Source organism: Python bivittatus, unplaced genomic scaffold, assembly GCF_059951505.1.
Source record: "Python bivittatus isolate LINGU-HERP-01145 unplaced genomic scaffold, Pbiv_v1 ctg000690_np1212, whole genome shotgun sequence".
NCBI classification, from domain to species: domain Eukaryota; kingdom Metazoa; phylum Chordata; class Lepidosauria; order Squamata; family Pythonidae; genus Python; species Python bivittatus.
Window position 1 is genome coordinate 9,849,060 of NW_028277096.1, and position 16,757 is coordinate 9,865,816.

Genomic DNA, 16,757 nt, shown 5'->3' on the forward strand with positions numbered 1-16,757 from the left:
GAGTTTGACAAACTGTCTGACTCTCACACACACAATATAAACAGGGTTAACACTAATGAAGCTTAGCATGTAACTGATCTGGTTAAATGTATTGTGTGAATACACTCTGTATTCACACAATCTGAGATTAACATACCCTGAGTCTTATTTAGAAGTAGGACATCAAATTTCTCAAGTGCTCCAGAGCAGATCAAAGCCTAGATGGTGGATTGGAAAGTGTAGCTATAAAGCTGCTCAACTGAAGCTCATATAATGCTGGAACAACAGTTAAATCCTGCTGTCAAACAGCTTTCTTGCTATTCTTTTGCTTCAGGTAGTCCTTGACTTATGACTACAATTGGGGCCTGAGCTTCCATCGCTAAGCGATGTGGTTGTTAAATGAGTCACGCCCGATTTTATGACATTTTTTGCCACGGTCATTAAGCTAATCTGTCTTCCCCCATTAACTTTGCTTGTTGGAAGCTCCCTGGGAAGGTCGCAGATGGTGATCACATGACCCCAGGACGCTGCAACCATCATAAATACATGCTGGTTGCCAAGCACCAAATTTTGATCATGAGACTCTGGGGACACTGCAATGGTCATAAGTGTGAAGACTGGTCTTAAGTCACTTTTTTCAGCACTGTTGTAACTTCAAACAGTCATTAAATGAATGGTCATAAGACAAGGACTACCTATACTTCTCTTGACATGCTGGACAGCTCCTTGCAAGGCAGGATTGATACACATGGCAGTGGTGGCAGAAACCCAGCTGTATGTAAGGGCAAGTATTATCTAATTTACCCCCTGCCCTATGCAGGAGTTCATCATGCAATGCACATTTTATTTTATTTATTTATTTACAGAATTTATATGGCCGCCCATTTCATACAATGATTCTAGGTGGTGCACAATAAGCAATAAAAACAGGATAAAAACAAAATTATCATTCCCCTCAGGCACCAGACCAAACAGCCTCCCAGCTCAACCCCCATCCTAGCGCAATGCTTGGGGGAAGAGCCAGGTCTTCGGGCCTTCTAGAAGGCTAAAAGGGTAGGGATTTCTCAGATCTCAGGGCCTGGGGTGGCCACCAAGAAGGTGTGCCTTTGAGATCCCATCAGGTGACAACATTTAAGAGAGGGGACCTGGAGTGTGACAACCCTATCTAACCTAGTAGGATGGGCAGATACCCTTGGGGAGAGGTAGTCCCAGAGATAACCTGGCCCTGTGCCATGTAGGGATTTAAAGGTGATAACCAGCACCTTGAATTGCTCCCAGAAAACTGGGAGCCAGTGCAGCTCATGCAGCAGTCATCTAACTTGGGTGAACCATGAGACACCCAAAACTGTGCATGCTGCTGCATTCTGGATCAGTTGCAGATTCCAGATGGTCTTCAAGGGCAGCCCCATGTAAAGCATATTGCAGTAATCCAAATGGAAGGGGAGTAAGGCATGACTTCGACCATGAGTAAGGCCCCCTGGTCCAAGAATGAATGTTAACTATTCACTAGCTAGTTTTGTTGTTCTTCAGTCATTAAGTCATGTCCGACTCTTCATGACCCCATGACCCATATCACAGCAGGCCTTCCTGTCCTTCACTGCCTCCCGGAGTTTGCTCAGTTTCATGTTCATTGCTTCATAGCTAGTTAGATTCATACAATATGCTAAACCCTAAACTGTGGTTAACATAATGCAGTATCTAGGTTTACATAACCTGCCATCCTCAGACAGTCCAGATTATGATTTTACATGGTTGCCTACTGAATTTCCTCAGCCAACTGAACCAGAAACTATCTGAACCCATTTTAATCTAGTCTACTGTGTTATGAGAACCTATCTACCCTGTCTGTCTGATCATTGTTGATTCCAAATCCCTTTCTGTTCCTCATGATGAGATTAGTGTCACATCATGCCTGGAAGTATAACCTATGAATTGGAAAACTCCCTGAGTGAATTTCAATCACAAATTAATAAGATAACATTAAGAAAACCATGGCAATGGAGAATAACAACAGAGTAGCTGAAAAAAGGACAATGGTTTTGTGCAGGATTCCTGTCCCTGCATGGCTTATAGAGACAAAAAGGTTAATTGTTACATCTGGCTTTCTAGAAACCACCCTTGTAGGGCTGATGGTACGGGCAGTTTGATTTGGGAGAAATTGCTGCTTTTTGTAAAGACCAGCCACCATTTTTACCTAGTTGCCTATCCCTTCTCCTAGCTAGCTCATATACTCAAGAAATAATCTGAAGTTACAAAGCAGATCCCAAGTCTCTGGTAGAGATTAAAACCAACTTTCTGCACAAGAATACAACCCTGATAAACAGCATTGGAGACTAAAAATAGATTCCCAGCTTAATACTTTCACTTTCTGATGAGTCCCTCCTTCACTCCATTGTGAATGACACTTTCTTTGGGCCCCTTATTTCTCTCCCTAACCAGGGTTTTTCCTTTGGGAACCAAGTACTGTACCTCCTGGTGCACAATGCCATTCATTCATTCATTCATTCATTCATTCATTCATTCATTCATTCATTCATTCATTCATATATATTTATTCTAATCTCCTTCCTCTTGCCCTACACCCCTCTCTGCCTGAAACTTTGCTCCTGGTGCATTGCAAGGTGAATGACTGAGCTGGCAAATTAGCTTCTTTTGTTCTGCGGAAGCAAGGAAAATGAAGCATCTTGTCTTCCATTGTGTCTAAAGCAAAGAGTAGGAATAGGGAGCATCATGCATGCAGGCGATACAAGCAATTACAGCGCCCATAATAAAACGCTCATAAAACATCTAAACAGAATTCCCAGAAGGATCTCAACCGCTTGTGCTTCCAAATCAGAAGCCCAGGAACAGAGTCTGATTGCTGAGAAGAATGCTGATAAAGCTCCACAACGAGGCAGTCTTCCCAGCCTAATTTCCTTCTGCTTGGTTTTTGTTTCCCTTGCTCAGGTTCTTTAATTAGCATAGCCTACACTAGCCTTTGGCTTGACGCAGATTAGAGTACATTTGTGCCCGGTCCTAGTCTGTATGGAACATTCTGAATCTTGTCACAGCTGCTACAGATGCAAAACAACCCACTAGCTGAGTACCGCAGCTCCAAGGTTGCCGAATGAGAAAATCCTTCCTTTGAATCTCACCTTTTGAAATGTTCTCACCTCCATTCTTTTGCTAAAGGAAAAAGCAAGCTAGCTGCAAATATGTGATAACATATAATCAGCAAACAGAACACATGATCTGAGCATGGCTTCCCTGAGTTTCTTTTAAGCAGCCAGACGTTTGTGTGATATTAGAAACCATACAATGATGGGCCCACAATGGAAAGAGTCCCATTCTTCATTCCTTCCCATTGAATTCCAGTCAGCAGGAAACTTTTGATGTCTAATGGATTGCGCAGGAAAACAGAAATGGAAGAAGGATGTTTTTGAGTCCCACACCAAGTGCATTAGGCAAGCACTTCTTAGCTTCAGTGTAGCTCAGCTGTTTGCAACAAAGGGACTGCAGACAAGGATTTGAAGTGGTGGATTGTAATAAAGTCTAAAAAACTTAAGCTTGTACTCCAATCCCATAATATCTGCTCTATTGAGGGAGGAGATAATGAAGATACCGCAACAGCCTACTTGCAGAGCCCTGTTGGATAAAAGCCATATTGAAATTAAATGAATGACGATAACACTAAGTTATTAATGGTTATGCTCACTTCACTTCTTCAAATGAGGAAAGAAACTCCAGGGTTACGTAACTTGTCCAGCTTTCATTCTCTTTTCAAAGAGGCCACTGAAGGTTTGTTGGGATTTTGGCTGATTTGTATTTATTTGCAATAATACAAGTTAAACATGGGTGGAAGCAGACAGTAAAAATTTCAGCACATATTGGTAGCCAGTACCTACCAAAATAATGCTAATTTTGGATAAGCTAAAGACAGCTCACTGTGTGGGTATTTTTTCCTCCAATTTGCTTGAATCTGCAGCTTTTCCTATCTTCCTCTTCCTCACATGCAGAATTCTTAGCTAAGGTTTAGGATTAGGAAGACCTGGCAACTTTCTGACAGAGCCTCTGACTCCCACTATGGTCCCATATCTAAAAGCAATTGGCTAAGAATCTAGTTTCCAAGACAACATATTGCCAAAAGGCTGTGTGTTGTCTTATCCAATCCCTTGCAATAGTGCAGCTCTACAAAGCCACCCTCCTCTCTCTTATTCCCCTATAGCCATGGGGCAAGTGTCAGTGATTCCCACAGTGTAATGGTCTGTGAGAAGGTCCTTGAGAAGCAGAAGGAGGAGGAGGAGCAGACTAGGCAATGGTCAGATAAGCAGCAGCTGAGCCCACAGAAGGAATGGGGGTGTAGCAAATGTTCCTAGTTTCTTGGACTGTAAAGGTGAGAGGGGAGAGATGTACTTTCAGACTTGCAAGATTCTGTTAGTGTAACCTTACAATAAAGGTAGTGTTAGTACTTATGACTGGTGCTTCTTGTTTGGACTACCTCTAAGGGCTGACACACAACTGGCCAGTAGGGAGGAGCAGAACACGGCAGCTTTACCCCAGCCTTCATTCTTAGCTCACTTTAGTTTCATTTCATGGTGGTTTCATTAAAACAAAAAGCAACAAGCCACAATGTGGGAAGAGTGGTGAAGTTGTACCTCCAAACAAATATGAAGGACTGGAGGATAGCACAAGGGTACAATAGATCTTTGCCACCTGAAGTGTGGGGAGGAGGACCTTGAAAGATGGGATGAATTTTCTTTGGAGCAGCAACTGAGCTATAACTCTGAACCCTCACAGTATTATGGGGACATCACAGGAGCATCCACAACAATGATCAGGCTTCAAAATGGGGGGCACGTGACTGGGGAATCATAGCCGTGTCCACCTTTACATTGTGCAATAGATGCAACACACATTACAAAGGGGCATAGCTTTGATTGCCTGATCATACCCTCCAGTAAAGTTAATGATTGTTGCTGTGGGTTCCCTGGGGACCCAATCCCCCACATGTGGAAAGAACCATCATCTTTCCCAATCTGGCATCTCTGTTGGGTTAGAGATGTGGTTTCCAGGGTTTGGTTCCTCCTTTGACCTTCAGATGACTAGAAATTGAAGGAATAGCAGGTCCAATCTCTCTTGAGGTCATCAGCAGATGTTTAAACCTGTTTAAAACAGCCTAGTTTAAATTATTTTGCAGCACTGCATATACATCATGAGGTTGCAGGTACTTTCTCAGCACTTCTTCAATGCCATCTCCCATCTCTTCCTCGGCTATTGCTGATTTTTATTAAACTGAAAATAAACTTCATGACTTAAGACTGGATAAGATAAGAGAGGGTGGGAGTGAGAATCAATTCATTAAAAAAAAGTGGATGGGCCTTTTTAATCAGATCTATTTGTCATACAAAGGTTTTGCAATTGTTCAAATTGACAATACAGTAGCTGAATTCTGGCAACCAGGTTTTGACAAAATGTGATATATAGCAATCAACATTTGACTGTTTTCGGTTACTGATACTGATATGCAGCAGTTTTGAAGATGTGGGTTTCTGATTGATGACTTGCAATAGCATTGAGTTAATTTTATATTAACTTCATGTATTCTAATCAATAAGATCTCACTCTGCTCTCTCTTCCCCCATTCAGTTTTATTCTCCACAATGAAATCAGATTTAGACTCTGAAATTCAGACACTCTGATTTGGCTCAGGCAATTTATCCCAGTTTCATTTGTTGGATATATTTCTCAGTGTCAGTATCAAGGATCAATTCAGATCAATTCTTTTAGTACTGGATATCTGTTGGTACATAGGATTACAGTGCTGTGCTTAAACATTAAAGCCGCCAGTTCAGCCTTCCTTAACCTGGTGTTTTTCATGTGTTAGATTTGAGATTCCATAATCTCCCAGCCAGCATAAGGATTAAAGGGTAACATACCGGAGGATATCAGGTTGGGAAAAGCAGTCTTAATGGCTTGAGAGCAAAATAAGACATGAATCACTCTGATATCAAGCTCCCCAAATGTTGAATGTAGCATTGGGAGCCCCTTTTTTTTTTTAATTCCCATATGGTAAATTTGTGAGAGACAGGACCTTTTCCATGGTGGCATTCAAAATGTAGCATGTGTTCCTTAAGCAGATCCTCTGTTTAAGTGGGCTCTCAAGAACCACTTAATGTTTCAATAACAAATGATTTTCAGATGCTTTTTTTTTACCTTACTACCATGTACATTTGAAGATGTTTTAATTTATTGATTGTCATGGCCATTTCTTAGCTCTCTAATTTTATGGGTCCTTGATTTTCTTTTCTTCCATTGTTTTCTTTTTTTTTTTTAGGACGAAGCATTCTGAGTGTGCTTGTGCATGTTCCTGAGAGCAAGAATTTTACCTGAATAATTATTAGTGAAGCAGATGTTATCACTATAACAGATACAATATTTATTTATAGGAAATGCATTCTAGGGAAAAGCGACACCTAGTATCTAGCTAATTACATCCTATCAGAAAGAGAGTCCAAGAGCATGTGCTTGGTGTGCGTGTGCGTGTGTGCGCGCCTTGGAAGAAAGGCAGAAGGGGAGGCAACACAGAGTCAATCCTTAATTCTCTAGCTACACCCCACTGCCCCTTTGTGGACAGAAAGCCATGAGAAGCTGAACACTCAGTGCCACTGAATTCACACATCTGCCCAACAATGTTTTAGTTGAGAAATGTCATCCAGAGGGGATAGATATTAATATAAGGGAACCTTTGACTCAGTGGCAGAGCACCAGAATTGAATGACACACTTCCAGAGTCCATTCCCATCCTTTGCAGGCCTGGCCTCGGGAAGACCTATCTCTGAAGCCCTGGAACACCTTTGCCAATAAGTGTAGGAAATGTTGACTTAAGGCAGATCTGAATTTTCTGCTGGGCCATCACCAGTATGGGCCACTCACCACTTCCTGAGTGCAGGAAAAGATGACATTGTCCTCCACCACCTCCCAGCTCATTGCCAGGGTGTTTTCCAGCTGCAACCCAAAACTGCTGTTTTCTGACCCAAGGGGTCTTAAGCCCTTCTGAGCAGATGGTCTCCAGGGCTGTGTTCCATTCTAGTAGCAGCCCCAGCTCTGATGGGCTGCAGTGCCTGGCGTTCCTCCTCCCCTTGGTCACTGCCCCGTGCAGCCATTTCACCCTGGGCTAGTGGGCTGCTCAGTTCTCTGCTGGTCGGCAGTTGCAGATTTTTAAATAATCTTTCAGTTGACCCAGGGATGACCTGTTAAGTCAATGACCTTAAGTCAGTCAACCCTAGAAGCTCGTGCACCATTCAACCCTTACATCTCCCTTTTGATTTCTGCCCAGGCTGGGTGAAGCATGTTCCCTTTGCTTTCCCACCCCCAGCCTAAGTTCTTCAAAGTTTCCCTTCCCTTCCCTATATCTAAATACCTTTACGTTGCAAGGTAGGACTGTTGCTACTTTGCTTCTGTGAAGCTGAACTCTCAGTTTTTCATTGCTACCAAGTTTCCATGGATCTATAGAAGGACACAGGAATGGAAGGACAACTTGTTTTGCTTTGATTAATGAAGCCTCAGAGCTATGATGCTACAGGAAGGTGAAAAAAGAAAAAAGAAAGGGCCTGTGTTAGTGTCAGAGAACATGTGGGAAGGGTTGTCTGTGAAAGCATCCACAAGTGCAAACATCTAAGAAAGAAAAGAAAAGGCCCAGGGACTAGTGAGAAGAGAACAATCCCTAAAAGGAAAAGCCAGGCCTGGGCAGATCATCCACACAGCAGCCAGCCAGTGAGGCCTGCCTTGCATAGATGGGAAGGCCAAGAAGCAGAGAAGCTTCCAATCCGCTCTGGTGGTGGGCCAAACACCAGCTTGCCCTGTTGCCAACCCGCTGCAATCCAGACTGGAATTCCTGAAGTTTGTTTAATTTATAAGCCACTCAACTCCTAAGTGTATGTGTATGTGTGTGTACATGAGTGTAAAAAAAATGGACCAGAAGAGCAAACTACCACAAAAGAGTTCAAACCAAAATAAGACAAAACTAAGCAAAGCAAAACAAAAGGGGGCTCCACAGTCCCCATATCTCCAAGTCCTGGGTGGACAACCAGGTCTTCAATGGTTTCCTGAATAATGTAAGGGTGGGAGCCATATGGACATCTGAGGGGAGATCATTCCAGAGGGCAGGAATTACAACAGAATGAGTACACTTCCTGGGTCCCACAAGATGACATTCTTTAAATGACAGGACCTGGGGTGCACCCACCCTGATGGACCAGATTGGATGAGCACAGACAATAAGTAGTCCCTCAGGTAGCCAGCCCCTATGCCATGAAAGGCTTTAAAGGTGATAAACAGCACCTTCATTTGCACCCAGAAGCCAACTGGCACCCAGTGCAGCTCATGAAGCAATAGGATCACATGAACCTAACATGGTGACCTCATCCCTGCCCATGCCAGCTGTAGCTTCTGGATGGTCTTCAAGGGCAGCCCTCTGTGGAGCGCATTGCAGTAATCCAATTGTGAAGTGACTAGAGGTTGAGTGACTGTCTGAAGTAGACTTCAGAGACTTCTGGGAGGAGTATGGAAGAGTGAAGAATTGTCCTTAGATTGAGTAGGAGCATTCTATGCTCCTAATGAGAAATGGCAAAAGTGCTTAGTCTGCAACAGTTCCCAACCTTCTGAAGAAGCAGTTACCTGTTCCCTTTAAAACAATCCATGTTCCATGCAGAGACCCAGTTTGGTGTAGTGGTTAAGACATGAGGCTAGAAACCAGGAGACTGCGAGTTCTAGTCCCCCTTAGCCACAAAGCTGGCTGGGTGACCTTGGGCCAGTCCCTCTCTCTCAGCCCTAGAAAGAAGAAGGAAAGGGAAATCTTGCCAAGAAAACTGCAGAGGATTTGTCCAGGCAGTCGCCAGGAGTCAACATTGACTTGAAGGCACACACACACAAAAATAAAAATAGAAAAAGACAACATTTTGTTTTATTTTGTTTTGTTTGTCATCTCCAGAGATGTTTGCCAAAATGTTTGGCTGGCATGATTACTGAAAATGGACTGTTTCCTCACATTTTCAGGCAGCAAAATAAAATAGATTTAATAGGTCAGAGGAAGAAGGAAAGAACTCTCAAAGCCAGGGAGAATAGTGAAATCTTGGCTCTGCCCAAATGTATGAAACAATCCCACCTATACTGCATTATTGCCTCTCTTTTGGACCTTAAAAGTATTCAACCCACTTAACCAGGTCAGTTAAAGATTGTAGTTGAGTCTACATACTACACTTGGGTTGTTTGTTTGTGGCTTAGCATATTGTGCAAAACTATCATGTTTAGTTCAAGATTCAATGTATTTTTCATATTCAGAAATGAATTTAGTCATCAGTAATTCATCAATCAAGTGTGTTGTGTGAATACATCCAGAGCGTGATCCCAGTGAAATTATCTGTCCCACTGATGTTAATTTTAAGTAAACTGTAAGTTGTTGAGAGAGGTCTTTTTCCTCCAGGATGAAGTAGTAAATGTGTGCTTTTCCTCTCTTCCTAGTCTCCAGCCTGTACCAAAGACCACCCAGCTTACATGTCTGTCTATAACAACGGCACCAAGATGCCTTCACCACAGGAGGCATCCAATGGCTTCCCCCAGCCCAGTGCTTCAGGCACTTGGCACAAGCCAGAAGATGAAGTGCGGCTGGTAGAAACTGGCTTGGTGAAGAAGGCACACCGAGAAATCCTGGACCATGAGAGGAAACGGCGGGTGGAGCTGAAGTGCATGGAGCTGCAGGAGATGATGGAAGAGCAAGGGTGAGTGAGAGTTGAGTGAGGGTTTGTCTGACCTAGTGCCCAGGTTCCCACAGTAGCTACCCCATTGTTTCTGAGAGATCTACCCTGTCAGGCTTCTCATGATAAACTGGACTGGAAACGTATAAACAGGTTCAAGAGCTTCTAGTAAGTAGATTTATTGCAGAGAAAGTAATGACGCTATTGTGAAAGGATTCCAGTAATTGCTGTGCATTAAATGCAAGTCCTATTTATAGTGAAATCAAGGATCAAATTCCCATGCCTCCTCCTGCTCACATGATGTAATGGTTTCCATCTACCTCTTGTTTTGGCAATAGTCTGGCCTTGTTTCTGGTTGTTTGCTTGTGGCCTTGCTAGAACAGGCTGTCATACGCTCATATTGTTCATACGAGAAAAGAGCAGCACGCCATGCAGAAGAACTGTCCCTAGGAGAGATCTACTGACTGAATTTCCTTTGGATGTTCTGCCCTTTCCCCATCTCAACTTCTGTCCCTTCTTGCTTCTGATCCTGCCACACTTACACAACTAAGCTTATACACCACATCAAAGCATAATGTAACGATAACAATAACACAATAACCATTGTGTATTGAATAAGCCACATTTGGTGCATTCATAAACTATGGTTTATAAGCCACAATAGCTGGGTTCACACCACACAAAGCCCAAACCAAAGAAGTCATATTATGCTTTAGCAGGGTACATGAACCAGCCACAGATTTTGCAGAGAATATTTTGATAAGCAATAAGGATTGACATGAAAACTCTAAAGTTCAAACAACTGTAGAATGAAGATGCATACCCAGATTTATAGATATTGTAACAGTTAAAAGAATGGTATTTAAAAAACAATCTTCCCAAATCATCTAAGGTAATTGTATTGCAAGTGCACCCACACAACTAATCCATCCATGTGAAAACTAGTACGTGAAGGAAAAGCATCTTAGCTGAGATGCTAGTTTTCTATACACTGAGAGCTAATTTTTTTCCCTGCAAGAGAGTAGTAAAAAATGCAGTTCCTCTTCTCATCACACGAAATTTCAAGTATTATGATGTATCCACTAGTCTACCACAGACTTGCATAGTCCCCTATTCAGGTTAAATCAACCTGAACATGAATCTGTGTAGTTCACATTTGCTGCAGGGCATCTTCTGCTTGAGTGATGGGTCTCCTGCATCTTTGAGAAGAAAATCCAGTTAGTGGAAAAGAGGATTGTTTGCTCTCAATGTTGGAAAGAGAGATCTCCAGGCAGCGCTATCTTCAATTTCAACTGTGCTTCGCTTTTCTGTTTTCACTCCTGGTGCACAAAGGGAGCGATGCGTCACAGGGATTTCCATGCTGGGGAGCAGAAGGACACTGGGAGGGTGTGACGTACGTTTTTCTGTCCTCATAAAGGGAAGCAGCTGCTTCTAACTCAGCCAGCTGGTTTGTGACTCAGATTTAGCCAGCAGCAGCAACGGCCTTAATAGGTCAAGCCTGTCAGATTCACTTCCTTGTCATTGGCAGAAGCCCAAGGGAGGGTCTGTCTTCTATTGCTCTCCGCAGAAAGACAGCATAGTAGGAAAAATATATACCCAAAGGGACATATATTCGATTAGAGGTTCCTAACTAATCAACTAACTGAGCAGGATTTTTCAACAGTTTAGGCATTCATTGGGAGTCATCAGCCTAGTAGAACAGATCCTTTGTATCTAGATATGACACTATCACTGTCAATACTTATCCAGGATTCCCTCACTGAGGTTAATTGCTTGGTGGACAATGCAAAATGCAAAATTCATCATGGCCCAAATGGCAATAATGTACTGTGATGGAATGTAAGGGTGACTTTGGAAGATGGGGGGAAGAGATGCCACCTAGGGAACAATCAGATAAAACAGAAGGGAGTCCGCAACAGAGTAATGGCCAGAAAAAAAACTCAGGAAAGACCTGCCCTAACTACTCAGGCAGTAAATAGGGAGGGTGGGAGATTTGTACTTTCAGACTTGCAAGATTCTGATGATGTAGCCTTACAATAAAGTAGAACTATTGTCATGTTTCCTGTCTGGTTTGCCTGGGAGGGCTGACATGTACACATCTGCTAGCATTCTTTATTCTTCATCCCCCACGTTGTATGAAACAATATATGAGGAAGAAGCATGAATAAATAATCAGAGTATATTACTGAAAGCGAAAAACATCCTGATGGTACCTGAAGTAAAACCTTGGATAAGTCATGTGCATGACTGTGCATCTTAGGCAAAGCTGTGTATGAAAACACACAGATTTTCTTTAAATACAAAGTGCAAAAGAATTGATGGAATAAAATAATGTTAATATATGTGATGCTTAAATGTATCCTGCATTTTTTTAAGACTCCAAGAAGCCTGTGGACAGAACATTCAGTTGCAGATCCCCCCCTCCTCAGTCAATGTCAATGTGTTTTTTTTCATAATTTTTTTGTCCACCAATATAATTGGGGGGGGGGGTAAGTTGGTACATGGGGAAAATCCAAAATACAGAGATGACTGGAAATACTTTGGATGAAAGTACTCTGATAAGTGAAAATGCAAATGATCAGAACGCTCTCCTAATGAAAGTGAAGAAGCACCATGAAAAAATGGGACTAAGCTTAAAGAGAAAGAAGAACAAACTATGACAACGGGTACAACCTCCCTTAGAACCGACAATAAAAATATTGAAGTAGCGGATCAGCTATTAACAGTAAAGGAGCCAGTAGCCAAGTAATATGCCACAGGGTGACCCTGGTAGGGCAGCAATGAAGACCTTGGAAAAGATACTCAGATGCTGTGATGTGTCTGTTCTTACAATATCAGAACTGTGCAGGCAATGGTTTTGCTTGGGACACTCTATGGAAGTGACTTTGGAAAAGCAGGATAGCCTTTTTTGACACCCCCCCCCCTTACACTCCTGATTCCATAATTCCTTCTCCCTAATGGTCTGTGTGAAATTCTACAGATTATTTATTTAGTGGCACCTCTACAATGTTCCCTGGGTAGAAATTGTGATGCAAATACCCACTTAACAAAAGTTAAGGATGCTCCTTGCATCTGTCTGTCTGAAATGCTGCAGATTTTTTTCCTGGATATACCCCTACACTGTATGTCATTGTCCTACACATCACTCACAAACAGTAGGAATGCAAGCAAATTTTTCTTCTATATTCTTTTGCATAAAATCCCTGCATCTATATGGCTGATATTTGGCATACCATCTCTTTGGATAGGGTGATCATGCCTACAGATTACTTCCAGTTGTGTCAAAAATGTAAAGTTACAGCTGCATATTAGTCTCCTCCTGTAAACTCCTCTTGGATGCTCTGACAAATGGCCTATTTTCAACAGGGCATACAGAAGATCATGATCAGAGCAGTTTAGAATTAATCAGATGACATCCCAAAGCATTAAAGGACTCTGGAGGACTCCCCTGATGAATATGCTCACATCCAAGAATCAGGCATAGTTTATTTAATTGGTAATGCTCTGTGTCTACTTCCTACTGAGCGTCACAGATTCTCTTCCTTGTTTATGATTCAGAGCTGTCCTACCAGGTTTTTTTTTCCCAACCAGCTCCATCTGCAAATAAATAAATAAAACATAAAGGGGCTAATAAGAACAGTGGCCATCTGTTGCCTCCCATATGGCACAATCTCTTGACATCCTGTCACCAAGTACATTGTTGGTATGAATAATGTGCAATGGCAAATATTTACCTCTTTCAGCAAGATCTTTCACCATCCAATGGGTGACTGTTGGTTGTTTTTAATCTCACAGGTCTGTCTCTAGAGGGCTCCATCTGAGCTGGATTAGTCACTGTGCTCACTAACCACATCCTACCAGTGTAGGTTTTGGGCTGATTGCAAAGTGGAAGACAGCAGAGCTCCACCTGAGGCTGGACTAATCACAGTCTACTAGATTGGCTATAGATTTCAGGCTGAGGAGAGTTTTCTTTGCCTAGAAGAAAGCCCCTTCTGCTTTCTTATTCAGATCCTACTGCTAAAAGTCAAGAACGGGAGCTTTAACATGGAAGAAGACAGTTGGAATCTCTGTTAAAATGGATCTCCTGGTAATTCCAGGGAAAAAATTCCATCTGATCATTGAAATCATTTTATTTCATGATCAGATGGAGTTTTTTCCCATTGGAATTACTAGCAGACCTTAAATGTTAACTTTAACATTTTAACTTTAAGAAATGGTGCCTGAAGTTCTTTTTTCTTCTTCCCAACCCAACACATCCCTTTATCCTTTCACATTATGGCTTTTAAATGGTAAAGTTTAGACTGGGACTGTTCCACCCTTACCTATCCTTGACTGTATAGAAGTCATTCAAGGAGCCCTATGCAGTAAAAGGTGTGATTAAAATGGAAGCATGGGTGAGTATTGTAATAGAGCAATGGAAGTATTGTATATAAATCCTGCCTATTATACCAAATAGTCAGGGTTATGGGAACTGTCATGCAAGTCACATCTGGAAGGCACCAATTGCCTACTCCCGATGTAGTTTCTACACATTGGTTCCACTCTCTTAAGCTTTCTGTTATGCAAGCAGATCCCCCACACAGGCCAGGCCTCACTCAGGAGTTGTAATGCTAATTAAGCCACTGGAGAGAAGCTGAATGGCAACTTGTTCTCCTGGATCTGGAGAGATGAATTCGTGAGTTATTTGAGGGATCCCTTTAAATTAGAGTTTTTCAAACTTGGGAACATTAAGACATGTGGACTTCAACTCCCAGAATTCCCCATGCTGGCTGGGGAATTCTGAGAGTTGAAGTCCACTCATGGTGCTCAGAAGATTGCAGACAGAAGAATGATTGAAATGGTGCTCAGAAGACTGCAGGCAGAAGACAACAAGCTTTGGGGTAGAAGATATCTGACCGTAAAATGGGCATAGTTCAGGGTAGTGAATTGTTGCTTGCTATGCACATGGTGTGGGATCCAATCCCAGGCTTCCCCAGATAGGTCTAGTAGAAACCATATCTGAAATTTTGGAGAGGTGCTTGATGACCCGGGCTCAGCATGTGGCAGTGTTCCAGGAAGCTGTCTTCAGGAGGTCCAATTCTGATTTTAAAAATCTTGGGTAACTAATGAAGCCAGAGGCAGGATCACTATAGAATCTAGAAACCTGGGAATGTGGCCTATAGCTCAATAACAGCTGCCCAAGATTTGTATGCGAAAGGTTCTGGGTTCTTAACCTTTTCTGACTGAAGCTCTGGAGAACAGAGTAGCAAGTTCTCCTAGACAGTAGCAAAGCTCTCCTAGGCTGATCTGAGGCTGATATCAGCAGGGGAAAGATAATGGATTGGATTCTACCCAGGAAGAGACGCATCAGACAATAAAGTACAGTAGATGTGAGAGTTAGCTCCACTGTAGCCTTTTTGCTCCTGTCAACACTGTTAACCCCCACTCCTCACCACAGTTAAATTATTTTCTTAAAATGTAAATCTTGCAAGATTTCTGTTTGTGTAAGATTGTGGTGGTCTTCCACAAAATGGAGACATCTTACTAGATCACTCATGAGACCCCCCACATCTTTTTGAGATCTCATGGGAGGACACTACAATTTCACATGAGCTCTCACTAAGTGTCTGCATTCTTACACCAAAACTCAAAACAAACTGTATTTATTTATTTAGAATTTATTTTATCACATTTGTATAGCCGCCCATCTCACATAGTGACTCTGGGTAGCATACATAATAAAACAAAATTACATATAGACCATTAAAAATACAATTTAAATTAAAAAACAAAATTAAAAGCAAGAAAACTTGGGGCAGTTTTGAGGAGGACATGCAATGGTGACCAGGACTGAAAACACTGCTGATCTCAGCAGCAAAGGCCAGTGATGAGGGAAGAGTTCTGCTTGATTCAGAATCAGCTCTTTAGTTCAGGAGGAAAAGAAGGCAATTGTTTTCTGGCTAACCTCTCCTGCCACATAGTGTTGGCACACTGGCATCGCTCTGCTTGATCTTGCTTCTTGACAGTGAGGAAATTTGTCCTAACGCTCAGCACTGCTTATATTATAGCCTCAATAGGCAAAGGTGTAAGAACTGTTGCCATAGTTATGGCATTCTTCAAGAAAACAGACTTGGCATTTTGCCTAGCAACAGCAGAGATGGAAAATGTCCTCCTTTGGCAGATGTGATAATGGCAGTTGTGTCCATTTCCGCTGCCTTCATACGCTGAGATGGAGGGGCCATTCACAGATAAGCACATCAGTGTGCAGAAACACACCACAGCCGAGCACATGCAAGAGAATACAACAGCAGCTTGCCACACAAAACTGTATCTAGGAAAGTAACACCCTGGAATATTCGTTTAATTATTTATTTAAATAATGTATATGGAGTCCTTGGGGCTGTCTGAGCTGGGTTGTTTTCTTGCAGACATTTCATTACCCAACTAGGTAACATCATCAGTGTTAGTGAGTGTGGTGGGGTTTGCTCCCTGTTTATATGCCATAGCTTCCTCTGCCAGTGTTGGTGGGGGTGTGATTTTCTCCTTGGCTGCTGGAGAGGATGTGTTCTGGTCTTTTTGTTTCTTTCTTAGCTTTTTTTATTGTCTCTGAATGGTGTGTAAATGTGGTTTATCTCTATGTGTCTATTGATGGCCGATTTGTCTGAATGCCAAGTTTCCAGGAATTCCCTAGTGTTTTTGGATTTAGCTTGGTCTAGGATACTCACATTTCCCAATTGAAACTATGGTTGAATCTGTCCATGTGTTGTGAGATTATGGAGTTTACATCATGTATATGGCCACCCATCTCATGTCAGTGACTCTGGGAGGTGTACAAAGATTAAAAACCTACCAATTACAAACAATAGCCCATGACACTCAAAGTAAATAATCCATTCCAATTGTAACATCGCATCAACAACAGAGCTTGCAAGCCTCCTGGCCCAAATGCCTGAGGAAACAGCCAGGTCTTCAGAGCCTTAGAAAGGCTAATAGCTTCAAGGCTATCTGGATCACCTGGTTCCGCAGAGCAGGTGCTGCCACTGAGAAGACATGACTCCTGGGTCTAAC

At 42.3% G+C, this 16,757-nt stretch overlaps 1 protein-coding gene across 1 annotated transcript in view; it reads left to right on the forward strand.

The window, feature by feature from the left end:
* The first annotated feature begins 9,510 nt into the window (after nucleotides 1-9,510).
* Nucleotides 9,511-16,757, forward strand: part of SRRM3 (serine/arginine repetitive matrix 3) — a 70,202-nt gene continuing 62,955 nt past the window's right edge. Inside the window, exon 1 of the mRNA XM_088152560.1 lies at nucleotides 9,511-9,734. Within this exon, the coding sequence (XP_088008686.1) occupies nucleotides 9,511-9,734 (224 nt within the window). The remainder of the gene's footprint in view (nucleotides 9,735-16,757) is intronic.